This window comes from Nematolebias whitei, chromosome 17 (assembly GCF_014905685.2).
Source record: "Nematolebias whitei isolate Nwh7 chromosome 17, NemWhi1, whole genome shotgun sequence".
In the NCBI taxonomy this organism is placed as follows: Eukaryota; Metazoa; Chordata; class Actinopteri; order Cyprinodontiformes; family Rivulidae; genus Nematolebias; species Nematolebias whitei.
The window spans coordinates 30912283-30932870 of NC_056514.1; the positions used below are offsets into that span (position 1 = coordinate 30912283).

Sequence of the window (20588 nt, forward strand, 5' to 3'; positions counted from 1 at the left end):
GCCTTTTATATCAGTGAGTTATTTTGATGGAATGTCCGATATTTAACTTTATCGCTAATATTGGCCGATACCATGCAAATAATAATGTGCATCCCTAAAATAAACCCAACAAAGCTCAGTCAGGTCATCTGGACATTGTCTTTTTTTCTCAAGACATTTCGTCCTTCATCCAAAGGACTTCCATCAATCCGAGGAGCCACCATCATTAAGAGTAAATAAACCCCTTTTTCAAGTTTATGGTTTTTTAAAACCTAGTTGCATACTTTACTAAACAAGTCTGAGTATAAATATGTACAAATACATCAAAATTCTTGGACTTCTTGATCCATTTGCACATTTTTTGTAGGTAAACACATGTAGCTGGCAGTTGTTCACAAGTTTTGCTTTTAAATTTTTAATGTTTTAATATTACCAAAGAATATGAGGAAGAAAAACTGAGCAGATTTTGTTTCTTTATTAATGGATTTTTGTTTTTGAACCAGTCTTCATGACATTGCAACCAAAATCCATCTTTTCTGTCTTTGACTTTGAGAACGGAAAGAGAAAACCCTGAGTTCAGTGGCAAACTGCAGAGCTCAGCCTTGTTCTATTGTTTCTTTATGGCAGTAATAATGACTTGCCCTTAAAATGTCATAAAGCAATAAACTAGAGCCTATTTTATTGGAGAAGAGACAATCTTACCCTGCTGTGTGTGAGAGTCGAAGAGGCGCTCTTTACTTTTTTCAAACATATAAAGTGCTGCTCGCTGTGAGTTACGGTCCTACTTGAACCGATCATGGATTAAAGTTCAATTTGAAGTGGCAATAATTTAAATAAGGGTCAACATTTAATGGTTAATTATATATAGCTGGTATTTTTCACTGTACTGACAAGTTTTAAGAGCTGCTAATGTACTTTTTAATTATCTGCAAAGATATGAGTGCACTTTAAAAGACAAATATGCTGAGTGGGGAAAATAAATGTTTTTGTCTTTTTCAGAAAAATTATTATTTTTTTCTGAAAATGTTTCATACATTTATATAATAACTGACTTGTTTAATAAAATTGCTTATTTTACAACTTGAAAAAAAAAGACAGGTAAGAAATTTTAAGTTTTTTGCATCTTGTATTAACAGAGTAATATTTAGTTTATATACTGTGTTTATGTGTAAATAAGATGAGCTATAGAATATTTTCTACAGAAAAGTGGTTTAATTAAACAGTGTATGCGTGGTATTTTTAAAAATTTGGACTGTATTCTGTACCAGTTGATGAACTCCTGTAAATTATGTATATTACAAAAGTAAATTCTTGTACAGCATTTGAGCCGGCACTATTACTGTTTGTTATTGTTTAAAAAAAGCCTGACTTCCAAAACAAAACAAATAAACAACAGAAAATGTTCATTTAGATGATTCAAATATAATAAAACAAGTAGTTTCATTATAGCATTACTGCTTGTTTTGTCTGTATTTTCTCACAGACACATAGAATTATGGATTTTTATCTTTCCTGTGGGATTTCTCTTTACTTTGAGAGTTTACAAAAGTTCTTAAGATTGTTTTAGTTTCAACCTAATTAACTCAGTTTTCATAAACAGGACGGTTTCATCTAAATGACTTCTGAAAATTTACTTTGCGCTGTCACTCGAAGCAAAATGTGACAGCTGTTGATTCAGCCATTAGCTCATTTCTGATCTATTGTCTCAGATGATGTCACATTGATAGATCAGGAAACGTTTTAATCTGACAGGCAACTGCTGTCATTTTACTGCCAGAGTGAGGCGACAGCCGAGCACTCGTATATCCCTGTACAAATCATGAAATTGTACATTTTCTTGTTTCTATTCCTCTGCAGGCTACATAAGTGGTTTATTTTACAAGTAGGAGAGCTTAATATGTTAACAGGAACATTTGGTAGGTTGTGGTAGTATTCATATAAAAATATGCATTACAGCACAAATCAGTGCTCCGTATCTTATCACCTTTGTACAGTGAGGACAAATAAATCTGCTTTAAAACAAAAATTTGCTTCAGCAATGTCGCCTAAAAATACACAATACTGTGGATTCTGGTGTCCATTTTCTCTGCGTTGACCATTTCTGTTCTTGAAATCTTAATTTAAAGAAAGAAATCAGCGCACATCTTGGCTCCAACGCCTTTATTAGTAAAGTGCTCAGCAAAGAAGTACATTCTTACTAACATGCAATACTTAAATCAAACATCTGGCCTATGGATAGCATGAATGACGACATGGCAGCAATATTATCATAGAAAAAAGTACAGTGTGAATTCAAGTATACATAAAGAACTTCAAGTAATGCACATATATATATCTTTTCCTTTATAAACACAAAATACAGTATTTCAAGTTGAAAACCCAGAACAAAAAATAAAAGAGAATTGTGGCACATTCGTGACAGAATTTCAGCTTCAGCAAACGGTAGCAACATCTAAAGTGGGTGCAGAGTCCTTATACTAGAAAAGCACGGTTAGTCCTGCATGGTTGAGACTGTTTAATTCAGAAAACATTGATGTCTTTACATGAGCTGTTGTGGACTGCGGTCATAAAAGTAGCTTAAACTCAAAGTAATCTGAAATCTACGCTCGTTTGACAGTTCTTCTACGTTGTATTTATGTACAGAGTCAAGTTTAAAATACAAAATTAGCAGAACTGCTGTGAAGGAACAGTTTGACAATTTAGCAAATATGATTATATGTTTTGAACCTAAGTTGGAAATGTATATTTATTATTTTAGTTGCTTCTTCACATAGCTATTATGGAAATGTAAGTGTTTTTCATTTTGGAAGCCACTAACTTCTAAAAAATAATGCCCTTCCTCTTTGAGTTATCCTCAACTGCAGTTTGGATATTTATTGACATAGTAACACTGTTTCAGAAGCTCTTATAATGCTTGAAAGGATGCTATGGAGAGTGAATAAAAAAAAGACAAGTTGTGCACCACACTTTGACTAAAACTTGCGATAGAGCAAGTACAGGTAAAACCATAAACATTAAAAACAAATATAAATAATTAATTACGTTCAGTCTTTTATTCTGATGTTTTCAGGCTTTAACGATGGGGACAAATCATCTAGCAGCCTGTAAAAAAGCCATGTCTGACCCACTGGCATACACCACAGACAGAATCTGAGATGTGCTGTGGATGGTGGCACCTGAACGCCGGCAGCCAAATCTCTTGAGATGGAATGATAAGAATTTTTCAAGCGTAGCCCGTGGATGACTTGTGGATTGGAATCTGGGGTGTTTTGTCTCTTTGTTAGGTTCCCAAAGCTGTTACTGGGCAGTTTTATTTTTGCAGAGGAGAATCGACTGCCACTGAAGAATAGCTTCAATATGAGGGTGTTGCATTTGTCCTTAACACGTCTTGACTCAGAATTTGCAGTTGCAATGCAGTTTCCAATACACCAACCAAGCATACCTTGTACTAGTGCCCTAATGTCTTCGATGCTGACAAAATCGGTACTTAGATCTTTACATCCTTGATTTTGCGTCCCCATTTCATCATAAAATCAGGCGCCCATAATTGAAGGTAGGTGCATTTAGGCATGTATGTTAATTAAAACATCCTTTTGATAATTAACACATCTGCAGTTGACTATAATCATAGAAAACTCAACAACGGTAGTAAGCCAAAATCACTAATAATTAGTAGTAATCCCAATGCTAATCCAAAGCACCGCCCACGTTGGTGCTCGTCTCTGAGTTGGACCTGATCAAACAATTTTTGATTTATGGACAAAATGGAATGCCAACCAGATATGGCCTGTGAACCACCAGTTGATTGTTACTAAAGTAGATGTCAAAGGAGCATCTTCATATATGCCAGAACAAAAGGTTTACTGGCAGAAAATGGTCTATTTAAACTGTTTTTCACTTTAACAGTTGGTAGTACTTCTATTGGGGTGGATCAGAGCATCTTTATTAAAACAAAGCTCAGCAAATACATATTGTTTATAACTTTATATCAATTATACAAGTGTAAAACGACACATTTTATTTTTAGAAGTATTGTCTGTTGGATGATTTATTTCCCCGGTGGTGTGACTTCCTGTATAATCTGACACACAATACTTATTTAAAATGTGTTGTTTTCACACTAAAGCTTTATGTTTTGTAAAAAGCTTTTGAGATAAAGCAAAGAAGCTGATTGCCTCAAGTGTTTAGGTAAAGTGGAGCTACCCATCTCTGCCGCTGTTCGCTCATATTTGCACAAGCTTGGTATTGATCATCCGCATCAAGAAAACAAATAAGCTTATCTCCTAAAGTGTCAAACTGTTTCACGTTCAAACACTAATCCAAGTGGGACACCAACTCTAGTACTCGAGTGACTGTTTATACAATATTAAATTACTTGTAATCTCCATATGCATAGATGATGGTAAAACAAGATACAAAGTTTTTACGGACTTTATATACGTATAGCGCACAAGTCAGTGGCTACCTCTTTTCAGGACAGAGAAAACACAGCTCTGTTGCTCAAAAAACAGAAGCTCAAAAGAAGCAAATACACATATCTAAGATTTAAAAAAAAAAACTATAATAAACAGCTCCACTTTGTTACATCACCTGCCCAGCACCACAAATTCAGCCCCTAGTCCAGTCTGATCCTCCCCCGCTCCCTTTTCTACCAGATGTATCCTCCATCGTCTGCCTCACCTTCCTCCTCTTCCTCCTCCTCGGCTTCCTCAACGTTTTCCTCTGCTTCTTTTTCCTCTTCGTCCTCCCATCCCACTCCACTTCCGAAATCTCCAGAATATCCATCCACTTCATCTGGAAAAGGACACACACATGTTCCTGTTGACACTGTTTGGTAAGATTTGATGAGAAGATATTTGTAACCTTTTAGTTAGACGTCCAAGCCAGAAGAGGTATAGGGAAACCATGCATACAGCAGAACATGGAAGTGTTTTATTTTTTCTTTTGTTAAGTCATACTGTAACCCAAACCACAATGATCATGATTTGGTGATATCTATGGCCTGCGTGTGACTGTGCGGCACAAAAAAATACTCAGGCATGATACCTATATGGGGCGCTATCATTAAGGCGTTTGCATTTGGTCCTCTAACTTCTAAACCGGAGGTGCAAAATTTATTAGCTTATTTCTTCATAATTCCTGGTCTCTACAGAATCACGTGGTATAGGCCACGCCTATTTCTGCCCCTCCCCAAAATTTTGGGCTACAATGCAAAGTTTGAGACAATTACTTTAGATTTTTTTCACAAAGGTTTGAAGTTCATTCACCATCAAAGTCACCAACTAGGTAGCATGCTTAACACGGTCGGGTCATGGGTTGGACCCAAGATGTAGGCAGACATGGGGAAGCTCAAATGATACTGTACTGTATATACGTTTATAGTCTATACTGTATAGACTATATACAGTATATGTAGGCAATATAGTCTATACAGTATATAGTATATATGTAGTATATAGTGTATTGTATATATTTTGTGTGTGCGTGTGTGTGTGTAAACTTTGTGAGTTGGCTAACTTGTAAAATAAGCAATGACTTCCATTTTGGTGTGTGGCTACATCTAGGCATAACAAAATTTCCTTTCAAAGTTGTGTTGCTATATCAAACTCCAAGATGGCTGCCACGTATACGTATATACGTAAGCCTTGTGAGTTGAATAACATGAAAAATAAGCAACATGCCAACTTCCATTTTGATGTGCTGTATAACTGCATCTGGGTCCCTATCAAAAATTGGGTTGCCACGTCAAAATGCATTCTAGAAAAACACTCATCTCAAAAACTTAAAGCATTCACTATTCAAATCCCTCAGCGACAGGAACATCGGTGAACCACTTGTTGCTAGTGGAGGGGTCGACAATGAAAAATTCTGAACACATTTAAAATGTCAGCTTTTATTTTGAAAGCATTATCCAGTTTGAGCGCAGATGTTCCTGGAAATTATTCCAGCTGGTTAGGAACATCTGTGCTCACAATAGACTGGAGGTTTTCCACTTAAACTGGGAGACTCCACCAGTGGTCATGGAGAATGACGGGTCTGAATGTGTGTGTGTGTGCTTCAAGGTGAAAGTGGGACTGCATTATGGAACGACACTGTGCCCCTTCTCGTTTGCTCTGGTGATGAACAGACTAACAGGAATGTCTGTGGACTCCGATGTTGCAGATGATATTGTCATCTGTGGTGAAAACAGGGAACAAGTGGAAGAGAACTTAAACAGGTGGAGGTATGCACTTGAAAGAAAAGGAACGATACTCAGCTGTGGCACGAAAGAGTCAATGCGTGTGAATGAGTGAGGCAGATGGAACAGTGAGGCTACAAGGAGCATTGGACACAAAGGTGCAGGACTTCAAGTACTTAGGATCAACTGTCCAGGAAAACCAGGTGTGTGGTGAAGAAGTGACGACGAGACCAGGCAGGATAGATTGTATGAGGAAAGTTTTCAGGTGTAATTTGTGATGAAAGGGTGGCAGCAAACGTCATAAGAAAAATATACAAAAGAGACCATCTTAGCACCAACATAACTGGTTTGTTCCACTTAGGAGTAAGCTGTAGGGGGAAGAAAGCCTTCTGGATGGAAGGTGAAATGTTTCAGCACAAAAAAAAAAAAAGAAGAAGAAATTGTCCAGATGACCTGACTGAAAATTGTTGGATTGTATAGCTGGATTATTGAGCATGGACTTTGTTGGTTTTGAACCAGTTTGACATGACTGTCGATGAGGGAGAGGGCCTGTACCGGAGGAGTGAGCATGCCAAAGAGACCATCTTAACACCAACATAACTCCACTTTGGAGTAAGCTGTTGGGGGAAGAATCAATTTGGTGTTGTGTGTTTCCTTGACTGATGAAGCCTTCTGGATGGAAGGTGAAACGTTTCAGCACAAAAAAAAAAGAAACTGTCCAGATGACCTGACTGAAAAATGTTGGATACAAAAGAGTACTATGACCAGTGGAACTGACATTAAAAAAGAACTGGATGTGGCAGAGCTGAAGATGTTGAGGTTCTTCTTGGGCTTGACAAGGATGGCTAAGATTAGGAATGAGGAGTACAGCACAGGTTCAACGGCTGGGAGATAAAGTTAGAGAGGCCAGACTGAGATGGTTTGGACATGTCCAGAGAAGGGACAGTGGGTATATTGGTAGAATGATGTTAGAAATGCAGCTGCCAGAAAAAAGACAAAGAAGAAGACCAAAGAGGAGATACCGTTACATGGATGCAGTTAGAGAGGACATGGAGGCGCTGCAGTTAGTTCTTTAATTCTTATTGCCTCCCTTTCATGGCAGAAGGCAATAATATAATTGCTTGTGTCTTTGGATGTGTGTTTGTCTGTCAGCAAAGTATCTCATGTACATGTGGATGGAGTTTGCTAAAACTCTTAGAAATGAATTGTTGGATGCACATCTACAATTGCTCAAATTCTGGAGTCAGCTCAATCCAAGATTGTCGCCACAGCTAGCTGAGCTTACTAAACACAAAAATATCTATAGCTCAGTCAGTTTGACAAACATTGAGCTAAAAATTCATGTAATAGTAACTAAGAACCATCCCCAACACATACTTGGACCACTAACAGAGCACAGTAGTAGATGAGACTCAACTCCAAGACATACTTGGAGTGCTATTAAATCATGTGAGAACTTTGTTTAAAACTTTGGCATGTAATGTGGCAAGGGATATGTATTACTTTAATTACTTGATTTTAAATATAAATTTCTCACTGTAAACACACATGAAACATCTCGTCAGAAATGCTTTGTGTTGTCTCTTGAAGACCAGCCTTCAGAAAGGCCCATTGTGCTTTGATTAGTCAAAAAGGCATGAAGTGGCTTGGACTTCAGGACTTCAGGCTTGGACTGCTCACAGTTTTAGTTCATTGTTTGAAGTGATATTGACATATCCTGTTGTTCTGCAAATGTTTTATGTCTTTAAATAAAAAAAAAGGCAGGAAAACACATTCCTCTGCACTACTGGGGCTGATGTATTGTTTTATCTTTCCACAACATTTTTCAAATATAAACCAATAAAAACAAACATGAAATAACTGGCAGCGTTACTGCTTTGAATCTTGAATATAGCACACAATAATTGTTTGTTTCCTGAATGTCATCCCCCTACCACACGCGGGGTTGCCATGGATCCTAGAGCCCATCATCTCTCCGTGATGATCGACACACCAGCACTCCCCTTGGCTATGGTCACACTGCACTTTCCTGTAGTAGCCGTCCTCATCGCAGCTGGGAATGTACATGCCTGAAAAGACACACACACACACACACACACACACACACACACACACACACACACATCTTCATGACAGTTTCTTGAATATCAATACTTTCAGCTCACACGGCTGCCAAATGTTGACACATGAAATGAGTTCAGCATGTCCTACTGAGCTACCGATACAATCCCCTCATAAGGCGGCATTTTTCACCAGCATGGATTTGTTTCAGCCGTGATTTCCTGCAGTAGGTTAGCATGATGTGTTTTCTGGTGCCGTGTGTGAGTGGCATGTTAAAATGTGCATGGACAGCCTCTGTGACAGAGCTCCGTTGTTGCTGCCTCCCTCAGGACGATCTTATCAAACCTAGGGCAAAATTCTCTAACAAGCGCCGACGCTCCTCACCTCACAACAGATGGAACAAGAGAAAAGATACAAGAGGTGGGATGAGCGGGCCTCGGGGATGGAAGAACAGATCGGAGTCTTGAGCTGAAAACAAACAAAGTATACTGCGGATGCTGAAGTGTGGGGCTTCTTTTGGAGTCAAATAGCTACATAAACCTTGTTTTTACCCCTTAACCCCCAGCATGTTCAGGATCTAATCTTTGAAGTGTGATCGTGATCACTTTAATGAGCCTACTAGCAGGTTGGACACCATTCGCCTTCAGAACTGCCCTATTTTTTTGTAGCAAAGAAACAACAAGGTGAGACTTTGGTTCATATTGGCATGATAGCATAATTGCTGCAGATTTGTCAGGTGAGTCTCCTGTTCCAAATCCAAAAGGTACTTGGACTGAGATCTGGTGGCACTGGAGGCAAGAATCTCCCACACCTTAACACCACCAGCAGCCTGAAGTGTTGAAACAAGACAAGAAGGAGCCATGCTTTCAAGTCTTACACCAAATTTTGACATTACCATCTGAATGTTGCAGCTAAACTCAAGCATCATCAGCTCAGGCAATGTTTTTCCAATCTCTTGTTCTTTAATTTTAATGAGTCTTTACAAACTGTAGCTTCAATTTCCTGTTCTTAGCTGGCAGGTGTGGCACCTGGTGTGGTCTTCTCCTGCTGTAGCCCATCTGGTTTGGCATGTTGTGCATTCAGATGATATTCTACAGACCTTGGTTGGAGCAAGTGGTTATTTGAGCTCCTGTTGCCTCCTGCCAGACCAGGCTGCCAATTCTCCTCTGACATCATCAAGAGATTTTTGTCCACACTGCATGCTGGACTTTAAAAAAAAAAATTTTTTTTACATTCTCTACAAACACCAGAGATGTGTGGAAAATCCCAGTTGAGCAGCAGTTTCTGAAATGCACCAGTTCAACAACCATGCTATGTTCAAATTAATTTAAACCCCCTTTCCTCCCCATTCTGATGCTTGGCTTAACCTTAGCAACTGCACTGATTTACTGCAATGTGATTGGCTGAATTTGCAATTCAACCTGTATTTATACAGGTTAGTCTCATTGAGTCACAAGAACTCATTTTTCAAGAGAAACCTGTTTTAGACAGATAACATATAAGATACAGTGAACAATAATTCAACAAAAGCAATTTAAATCAAATAAAAGAAGTTATGAACACAGTCACAGTGCCATAAAAAACAAGGTAAAATATTAAAAAGGAACATATTTGCTTTGATATTTCTATTGATGTAATTGAATGCTTAAAATCCTTCAAAGAAATCAAAGTAGTCAGCTTCAGATCTTGTTGCAAGGTGTTCCAGGTTATGGGAGCAGAATAATAAAAGGCCTTTTTGCCAAGTTCAGTCTACACTGAGGGAACGCTGCAGGTAATAATGGCCTGAGAGTGCACGCCGTAACTGCACTGACAACATGACATGTGGGAAGAGATATAAGAAGGTAGCAGACCAAGGAGTGATTTAAATGAAAATGAACCAGTGTGAGAGCCTATGTGCAATGATGATTAGCTACAGGTGTTAACAAGGTATACCTAACAAAGTGGAAAATGAGTATCTACAGTATATATACTGTACAGTATATTATATATATATATATATATATATATATTTATATATGTTTACCTAAAAACATGCAATGAGCGTAAGCTTATGGATCATTGTGGCAAGTCTTGAAAATTATCTACGATGAGTATGCAATATGTCCAAATATCATTTTAATACATCTGGAGCCTCGCTGAATTGAACAAAAACGGCATTTACCAGGCTTCTTCTTGGCAGCCTGCTGCACCTGGATCCTCTCCAGCTCGGCGAGGCAGGGCGGCTCTGTGAGACACAAGCAAGGAAAGTGGTGACAGTCAAAAACCTTCCAACTGCTCCAGCCTCAAACTTGATCTCGATCAATGCACTTCATAATTACACTTTTTGCTCATATCGATTTGTTTAAAAAGCCTTTGGTTTCGTTCCCCAGCGCATGATTGATCGAGGGTTTAGGTGAAGGGACATATGGATGCAGGGTAAGAAGGAACAAGGAAATGAGCTAAACTTCTGGAACAGATTGAAATAGAAATAAAAATAACTATTTGCATATCAACCCTAAAGGCGACAAATCTTCTGAAGCCTTTGTTGAGCTCCTAAACAAAACCTTTCCCTGCATGTTTGAACAAAGGCCACCTAAAATAAATTGATTAGGGAGGCAGATAATCTACAGCATACACGTTAAACGCCTGATCAGCCGAGTGATCAGCACGCTAATAAAGTTACCTGCTGAGTTCTCTTTTATTCACTTATCAAAGGTCAAACTGTGCAGATGTTTCACTTGTGGCCACTGAAACGTGTCTCCATGGAAACGCTTGATTATTCTGTATAACCTCAAAACAAAATGTCAGTAGGGTTTTTCTAGATAAGAGCTCCAAACTGTTATTTTTTTCTTGTCCTAAGCAGAGGTATTTACAGTAATCTCTCGATCATGTCAGTCCAGACCCACTTTAAGAATCTAAGAAGATATTTTTGTTTTTACACTTTCTCAGCTTTGTTTCTTTGTGAACATTACAAAAGTGACTTTTGACCTCGTTTGATCAAGGAACACCTTCAACATCAATCCGTAAGCACTCCAGAAACTTCCCCAAGATGTTCCAGCAGAGAAAAAGCACATCTGAAAACTGCTTTTAACAATTGATGCTGTAAATATGAGCCATTAAAACATCTAAAAAGGGGCATGTTGTGGCACCAGCATAAACCAATTAATGACTTTTTCCATCCATCCATCCATCCATTATCTTTACCCGTTTATTCCATTTTGGGTCACGGGGGTCGCTGGTGCCCATGTCCAGCAATCACTGTGCGAGGGGCGGGGTACAGCCTGGACGGGTCGCAAGTCCATCACAGGGCCACATAGAGACAAATGAGACAAACAACCGTTCACTCTCTCACTCACACCTAGGGACAATTTAGAGTTACCAATCAGCCTAACATGCATGTTTTTGGTCTGTGGGAGGAAACCAGAGTACCCGGAGAAAACCCACGCATGCACGGAGAGAACATGCAAACTCCACCCAGAAGGCCCCTGGACCGGGGTTTGAACCAGGGACCTGTTCGCTGAGAGGCAGCAGCTCTACCAGTTGCGCCACCGTGCTGCCCATGACTTTTTCCATCTATCCATTTTTTTCCGCTTATCTGGGGTCGTGTCGCAGGGGTAGTAGCCTAAGTAGGGAGGCCCAGTATTCCCTCTCCTCATCCACTTGGGTCAATTCCTCTGCGGGAATCCCAAGGCGTTTCCAGGCCAGCCGAGAAACATATTATAGTCTCTCCAGCGTGTCCTGGGTCTTCCTCTGGGTCTCCTCCCAGTGTCCGGAACACCTCACCAGGGAGGCATCCAGGAAGCATCCTAACCAGATGCCTGAGCCACCTCAACTGGCTTCGTTCGACGTGGAGAAGCAGTGGCTCTACTCTGAGTCCCTCCCAGATAACTGAGCTTCTCACCCTATCTCTGAGAGCCCAGACACCCTGCGGGAAAAAAAACTCATTTTGGCCGTTTGTATCCTTGATCTCATTCTTTCGGTCACAACCCAAAGCTCATGACCATAGATGAGGGTAGGAATATAGGTCAACCGGTAAATTGAGAGCTTCACCTTTTACTCAGCTCTCTCTTCACCACGACAGACCGGTACAGCGCCTGCTTCACTGCAAATGCTGCACCTGTCTTCCTATCAATCTCTCACTCGATTTTTCTCTCATTCGTGAACAAGACCCCTGGATACTTAAACTCATCCACTTGGGGCAGGACCTTCTCCCTGACCTGGAGAAGGCACTCTACCCTTTTCCGGCTTAATGACCTTTTCCATAAACATAATAAAATAGATAACAGTTTTGCTGGGGGGGTCATCCAGTGATGTAGCTCCTCTGGCCAATCAACGGCTGTCATCTGCTTTTGTCAAAATCGTCACCTCGGAGCAGTCCACATGGAACCTCAACCAGAATGGTCCCTTAAACCGGGCTCATTGGGGATGGCCTGCAGTGAGCAGGCCCTTAACTAGTGCTATGTGGTGAGGAACCGATGAGAGTTGAGACAGTGGCAAAGCGCCATAAATGACTTTGTCTGTATCACCCACATAATTATAGTTTATAATTTTCACCTCTTTTATCCGACCTAACAGTAATCAAAACCTATTGCTATGGAGAGGGATAAACTTCTCTACCACTCAAGGAAAGAAGTGGATCCATTCTGTTTTTTGTAGGGGCAGCTGTGGATGAGTGGTTAGAGCAGTTGTCCTCCAATACAAGAGCTGGGGGTTCGATTCCATCAGCAGTCACATGCTGAAGTGTCCCTGGGAAAGACACTGAACCCCTCATTGCCTCTGATGTGTGTCCCATCAGAGTATGAATGTGATAAAGCTCTGGTTATTCTCTGTATAGATATAATAAAGTGCTGTATGAATGGGTAAATGAGTACAGACTGTAGTGTGAAGCGCTTTGAGTATCTTGATAAGATATAAAGTTGCTATATAAGCAGTCCATTTGCCATTTACAATTTTCTACTCATGTAACTTTTATTTGTCATAAAATTGACCATCACTCACTTTCTCTCCAGAAGCAGAGGCACCACTCCGCTGTGGAAACCTTTCCGTCCTTGTAGCTGTCACAGGAGTTGAAGAAGGGCCGGATGCAGACCTCGTACTTGTCCAGGTTAATAGCAGCCAGCTCAGCGTGGTCCAGAAAAAGATCCCCATTGGTGTCCAACTTTGAGAACATCCAGCCGATGGAGTCCTTGCAGCTGGCTACCAGACTCTTTTCCAGCACTGTCAGTGAGGACCACACACCAGTTCTTAGCACAGTCAACCAAACTATGTTTAATGGATGAAGAAATTGGTTTTTAACCTGAAGCTGCGCCCGTTCCAGGCTTGCTGGAGTTGTTCTGCTTTGCGTTCCCATGAAGCAGCTGGAACCAGTCTCTGAGGCGGTCGCCTAAATCTGCCAGGTCCTGACCGGTACAGCTCTCTAGAGGAACAAACGAGAATCCCACTACTTAAAAGTCTGGCAGATGCTTCAGAGCAACATGAGTCACATCCCCTGAAGGTGAGAAACAGACTGCTGTAAGTGATGAATGGCACCAGTTTTCTCTCACAGTTAAGCTCTTGATCTGTAGCGATGTGCTTTTGTGCTTTGGTTTATTTAAGTGTCTGATCTGCCAATCAAAGAAAAACATCAATTCACTGTTACTCCGAGGCAGCAATTTGCTGTTATCGAATAGAAATCTACTTTCAATTTCAAGCTTCACTTATTCTAGTCTACAGACAGAAAACAAAACAAACAACAACAAAAAAAAAGTGCAGCTGTTTGGTCATTTGGTATTTTCACTTGCCCCGGAGCTTAGAAAATCGATGGTGTTTGGGTGCATTGATAGACGGCATACGCTCTGAATAATTAATTACTATGTGAATGTAAGAGCAGATAATCCCATGAGGAATATTTGACCAACAGTAAACTCTAAAACTGTTGAGCATTGACCCCAGATATTAAACATGCTTTGGGTAGATTTGCTCTGTGAGAAAACGATCCCGCAAAATGAATGCTTAAAAAGTATAGCTAAAAGCGCAAGTCATCTTTCCTTTTAAAATTTTCTTATTTTGGATCTTTTGTACAATGGACTATTAGGGCCATGCTAAGAAAAAAATTACATTATGAACGAGAATAAAGTCGTATGACAATAAAGTCAGAATATTACAAGAATAAAGTCATAGTATTAAGAAAATAAAGTTGTAGTATTAAGATAATAAAGTCATACGACAAAGTCACAATATTACGAGAATAAAGTTGTAATATTATGAGAATAAAGTCGTAATAGTACAAGAATAAAATCGTAGTTTATGAGAATAAAGTCATACGACAAAGTCACAATATTATGACAATAAAGTCGTACAAGAATAAAGTTGTAATACTATGAGAATAAAGTCATAGTATTACGAGAATAAAGTCGTACGACAAAGTCACAATATTACGAGAATAATGTAATATTATGAGAATAAAGTTGTAGTATTATGAGAATAAAGTAAAAACAATATGATAATAAAGTCATAATATTACTAGAATAAACTCATAATATTATCAGAACTCCAACATGAAAATGCAGTCTTACAACTGCGGTAAAATGATGAATGTTGACGTCGGCAGTACAATAGCAGGGGGTTCAACGCACTGTTGCATATGGATTCTTATGATAAACTCAAGCCTTATGGCATTGCAATTAATGGCTGCATTAACAGATTTAGTTGTCACATAATGTGGATGGAGGCATATTTCACAAACAGTGACCTAAAAGTGGTTGCGGACTACTACATAAACACAGTGACTCACAGTGGCTGTCCACAGCAGGTGTGAGCCGACCCAGAAACATATTACAAGTTTATTCTCGTAATATTATGACTTTATTATTGTAATACTACAGCTTGATTCTCAAAATATTTCGACTTTATACTTGTACAACTTTATTCTCATAATTTCATGAATTTTTTCTCGTAATGTAAATTTTTTTTCTTAGCGTGGCCCTAATACTCTGTCGTACTTTTAAGATGAGGTTCTATAAAAAGATTATGAACAATTAATACTGGACCTGTCGGGAATAGCTCCTTGAATGACCTTGATCTGGAGAAACTGAGTTTATTTCTAAACACATCGATGAGCTAATTCCTAGTGCAAACAGTGCTAAAGCCAAATTGGATTGCTGTTGTCTTAAAGGAATATTCTAGTCACTTTTGAAATTATGTTCTGTCAAATACTTATCAGTAGTTAGTACTGTGGAGAAAAGGATTCAAGTTTTCGTCCAACCTAAGCTAATAGCTAGTCAAACAAAAGCCCATTTATGTTGTTTTTCAGGCTTAAAAAGTAACTCTCTCTCAACAAACTGCTGTGAAAGTTAGCTGCTTTAGCATAATTTTAAAAGTTACCAGATGATCCCTTTAAAAACAACTCCCATTTTTATAAATGTCATAGTGGTTGTTGTTGTAAAGCCAGTCTTAGAAACTTTTACATTTGTATCAACTTTGTATTGCACAGTTATTTACCTGAAATGTTGTGGTTATTTGTAAGTGTAATTACCGGTAGTAACATCAGAAGCTAGCTGTAGCAGTTGTGATGCAGACTTCACGTCTGAATATCTGTGTGATGCAAAACTGACAGCTGTGTAAAGGTTTATAAACTGCTATAAAAGTTTTTGAGATTGTAGTTGTTTTCAGCAATAAACAATCCTTTTGACCTTTGTCCTGCTTGAATTAGCTGTTAGCTCATCAGCCTGGTCAGAATTCAAGTCTATTTCGCAAAACTGAGGCCATTCAAAAAGCTATCTACAACAGGTAAGATATTGATGGTTCATACTAGTGAACTTCACGTCAAGAAAATTTGAACTAAACTCAGATGCATGCATCCTTCAGGTAAAGAAGGGAACTTGCCATGTTTCATGTCAGTGTTTGTAATGGGGCCGGAGGTGCAGGGGCAAAATCCAGCACACATGATCCTCAGGTCTTTGCCTGCGAGGCAAGCCTGCTGCTCCAGCTTACACTGAAAAAGAGAGAGGCACGAACACAGTTCAAATATTCATGAGGGTACGAGGCAGGAAAAAGATTGCTCATTCAGACGAGACGTTGCACTTCAAGAAAAGGCAGCAAGAATGAGCTGTCATCTTCCGCCGTCTTTTCATGCAAGGTCAAAATGAAAAAAAAAAAAAACTCCACATAAATCAATAAAGCTCTGGCTGGGGCCGGTCTACAGTGATGCCGCTGAGAACAACGTCAGTCATTAATCATAGGGCCACGCTGAGTCTTTTTTTACTTGTCCTCCTGTGAGCAGTGATGAACTGCTGCCCTGCTGCGCCCACGTATATGTCAGCGCAGCAGGAAACTGTACTTGACTGGTCTCCTCTCTCGTTATTTAAAACGATGACATGACCACTCAGTTCCTTTTTCCTCGGGTTTTTGAAACACTTCAGTGGTCAAGGAAAGGGACAAAAAATAAGGTGAAAACTAAAAAGTGTGGTAACTACAATAAGATACACAAAATTTGATTAACTACTAGAGAACGTCTCAGGAACGAATCAGGAGCAAATGAGTAGTTAATAGATAGTTAACCAGTACTTACTGGGAGACACACAGCCAAGCCTTATTAGGAGACTACTGGTTAGTTACTTGGGAAACGAAAAATAACTAATCAGGAACTAATGGGTAATTAACATGGAAACCAAAGAGGAATGAATCAGGAGCTAATGGGTAGTTAAGCAATACTTACTGGGGAACACACAGCCAAGCCTTATTAGGGGACTACTGGTTAGTTACCTTGTAAACAAAGATGAACTAATCAAGAACTAATGGGTAGTTACCAAAGAATATAAAGAGGAATGAATCAGGAGCTAATGGGTAATAAAATCAGTAATCACTAGGAAACGGGTTTTTGACAAGTATAAGCTGTGACCTCACTGGTGCAGGGTTTATTCAGAACCCACATGGGTAATTTCTCCTCTGTTTCTGTGGTGACAAACCAGTAGTCCCCGAATAAGGCTTGGCTGTGTGTTCCCCAGTAAGTACTGCTTAACTACCCATTAACTCCTGATTTGTTCCTTAGGCGATCCCTAGTAGTTAAGCAAATTTTGTGTACCTTATTGTAAAGTGTTACCAAAAGTGTGCATTTAAAGGGGAAATTTGCTGCAAGTTATAAATGTTTTTACCTCTGAGGCATAGTTGTGTCCATCAGAGCCACAAACAGGTGAAGAGGCAGCTGCAGGACAAGGCTTGCAGCTGCTTTCATGAAGCTCCGGCTGTTTGACTCTGAACATGACAGGAGAAAAGAAAGTAAGGTTTTCTAGCATTCAAGATATCTGATTCCTGTCTGTGTTGCTGTAAAGATAACCGTGTTTTAGTTTTTGGTGTTCAAATGTGGCTCAGATGAGGCATTTCTTTCCGGATCTGCTTCACACTTCACCGTGTGCAAAAACATCAATATTTAAATGCTGCTTTGAAATGTATCTGTTAGGAATCCGGTTTAATCTTTTCCCTAAATGGATGGCTATAGATAAAAAATATATATATCCCTTCAAACCTTGAAATTTCTGTGGTTCAACACATTTGTTGCATGAATTTGGTGAATATGAATGGAGTCATTTAATTTAAGGGCTGTTGCTGCTGGTGTCGTCTCATATTTGTCTCAAGAGTGCTGTATTTTTACACATTCATGGGAGCAAAGAAGCTGCCACAGTGGGTACAAAGTGAGCCAAGGTGGGTACAATATAGGCTACAACAATAGTTTACAAGTTTTACAAGCCATGCACACGAAAATATACTGAGTCTTAAAAAACTGTCCACTCTAAACAGCGTCTAAATGCTCGCTGACACGTTGTAAACACTCCAAATTCAGTGAGAATGCAACTGAAAATCTGCAAGCTCTTTCACAATTTTCCAGCAATTATGATTCACTCATCCATCTAGTCTCCAACAGTGAGACACTACCTTAAAATTGTGCAGTTCAGTCTAACGTGCATAACTTGTAGATGTCTAATCTCAGCTGTAGATGTCAAATGAACAGATGTAATGATCTTGTGAGTTTTATGTAGCCCAGTGACCTTCAGTTGAACCACAACACAGAGATACCGTACTTTTCACTGTATAAGTCGCACCTTTTTGCATAAATTAGCATGCCCTGAGAATTATACATTAAAGCGACTTATTTATGTTTTTTTTCCCCCATATTAATAATCCAAGTTTTGGCTGAGATCTGATGATTTCATTTATTCCGACACGGAAATATTGAACACTACCATTTTCAGCCACTAGAGGGCGCTCAAGTAAAATGGCAAGCCAAGTGTCTCATTAATAGGTAAAAGTGGCTATTTATGAGACACTTGGCTTGCCATACAGAGCCACTTTCACCTCACTCCGGAACTCCTGGAGCAAATGTCAAATCAGCTGCATTTTGCCGTGCCGCCCAGGTGAAATTCATTCATTCAACCTTTATTTAGACAGGTTAATCCCATTGAGCCTCAGGGGCTCATTTACAAGAGAGACCTGATTTCTTAACAAATGCAGCTGATTTGATCATTAAAGTGCATTTATTAAGAACAAGTTCAACTGAGACACACCTTTGCTATAAAGTCGAGCAAACAAATAATTGTTTTTAGGTGGTTATCTTGGTAAATTTTAAAGAAATGCACAGCAAGTCCTCCCTTTGTGTGCTCCCGCAGCCACGAATCAGCTTTTGAAATGCAGCAGTTAAACTGCATTTATTAAGGCAAACTGATACGCATCTTTTCTATAATTTCGAGCAAACAAATAACTGTTTTTAAGTGTTAATCTTGTTAAATTCTTAAAGTCCTTCCATGCACGCTCCCGCGGCCGCCATTTGGCAGCCAATCCACGACTTATTTATGTTTTTTTCCCCACTTTATTAGAAATATTTGGACGATGCGACTTATACGGCGTGCGACAAGTACTGCAGCAAGTATGGTAGATATTACAAATACTAAAGACAACATTTATTGGGGGGGGGGGGGTTTGTTTTATTTCAAAGCAACCACCAAGTGAAGTTCATTTTGAGACCACTGTTTGATTTTTGGAGTGAGAAACTAAAAATAAATACGAGCGAGAACATATTTCTGCAATATGGATGAACAGATGTAATATCCTCCATCTTGCTACGCTCAGAGTTCCACATCTTCCCTAACTGCTTTTTTATTACATCTTTTTTAAAATAGAAAAACAAATCAAGCTGCTTATTGATGTTTGGATACTTTGAACACAACTTTTTTTTTTTGCTGCGATGATTTGTTGTGGTTGCATTCCTACTTATTAGCCGCTGTTCGACGTGGCCCTCTCACCTCTGCAGTAACTCTGTAAACGAAGCACTTTAATGGGAAAAGATCAGCGCCTGTCGCAGCAGATAGACTCATCTGGTGGTAATAACTCACTCCATTAATTCGCTTCAGACGGCCGCCCTGCTCATTTGTTTTGCATTTGCAATGAAATAAAGGAGTGCAGACAAATGCTTTACGCTAATGTTTACAACAAAAATATAAAAAGGTTTTGCGAGAAAAGGAATTTAAGCACATATGCCTGTCTTTCTTTCAGCCTCCGTTACTTCTTATCACCTGCCGCCCAAAGACAAAGTTTGGACAATGTCTGCGTCAGACTGTTAGCAAAATATCCCATCGTCCACCGCAAGGAATTATAATGAAACTCTCAAAAAGTTATGGTGCAATGTAGCTGCACAACTGATTATCTTTTGAACTCAGCCCGACTCAAAATGGCTGCTATAGCCAGCTGAATTTAAAAATCACAAAGATGACTATAACTTCATTCATTTTTAAAGATATTGAGCTACACTTTGGTGTGGGAGTAGCTGAAACTGATCCCAAACAAATATTCTGAGTGCCAAACGATTGAGCAAGATCGTTGTTTAAAATCTTGCCAATAAAGATTTGGAGTCAACTCTGTTTGTCTGTTAGCAAAACGTCGTGCAAACCACTGCACAGAATTTAATGAATGTTTCAGGAAATAATCACTGAAGATACGTCTTTAAGTCTTTACCATTTGGAGTCAACCCAATTTAAAATGGCCGCCACAGCTAACTCACATCAGAGAACACAAAAGTTACTACAATTTCATGGTTTTTGCAGATATTTGACTGAAGTCTGGTGTGGGAGTAGCTGAGAGTCATTCACGACACATACTCCAACAACACGTTGCGCAAGATCTTTGCTAAGAACTTTAGCGTTAACTGCTGGAGTCAACACTGTTTGTATGTTAGCAAAATATCTTGTGAATCACTTGAGAGATTTTAATGAAACTCTCATAAAGTAATCATTGCATGGCTAACTTTTCATGTCAGTCCAGTTTAAGATATTTGCTACTAGTAATCGACACAAACTTTAAGTGTTGCATCTTTCAAGAATGTGAAAACACTTCAACGTAATGATCTTAGTGTGTTTTGCGTAAA

The 20588-nt window shown here is 39.2% G+C and overlaps 1 protein-coding gene across 1 annotated transcript in view; it reads right to left on the reverse strand.

Moving 5' to 3' along the window:
* Positions 1 to 4448: 4448 nt before the first annotated feature.
* The window catches only part of LOC119424024 (testican-2), a 59371-nt gene continuing 43231 nt past the window's right edge, over positions 4449 to 20588 (reverse strand). Inside the window, exons 5-11 of the mRNA XM_037691482.1 lie at positions 17329 to 17428; positions 16061 to 16169; positions 13494 to 13613; positions 13196 to 13414; positions 10380 to 10442; positions 8092 to 8226; positions 4449 to 4773 (exon numbers count right to left, since the gene is read on the reverse strand). Coding sequence (XP_037547410.1) covers positions 4628 to 4773; positions 8092 to 8226; positions 10380 to 10442; positions 13196 to 13414; positions 13494 to 13613; positions 16061 to 16169; positions 17329 to 17428 — 892 coding nt within the window. The 3' untranslated portion in view covers positions 4449 to 4627. The remainder of the gene's footprint in view (positions 4774 to 8091; positions 8227 to 10379; positions 10443 to 13195; positions 13415 to 13493; positions 13614 to 16060; positions 16170 to 17328; positions 17429 to 20588) is intronic.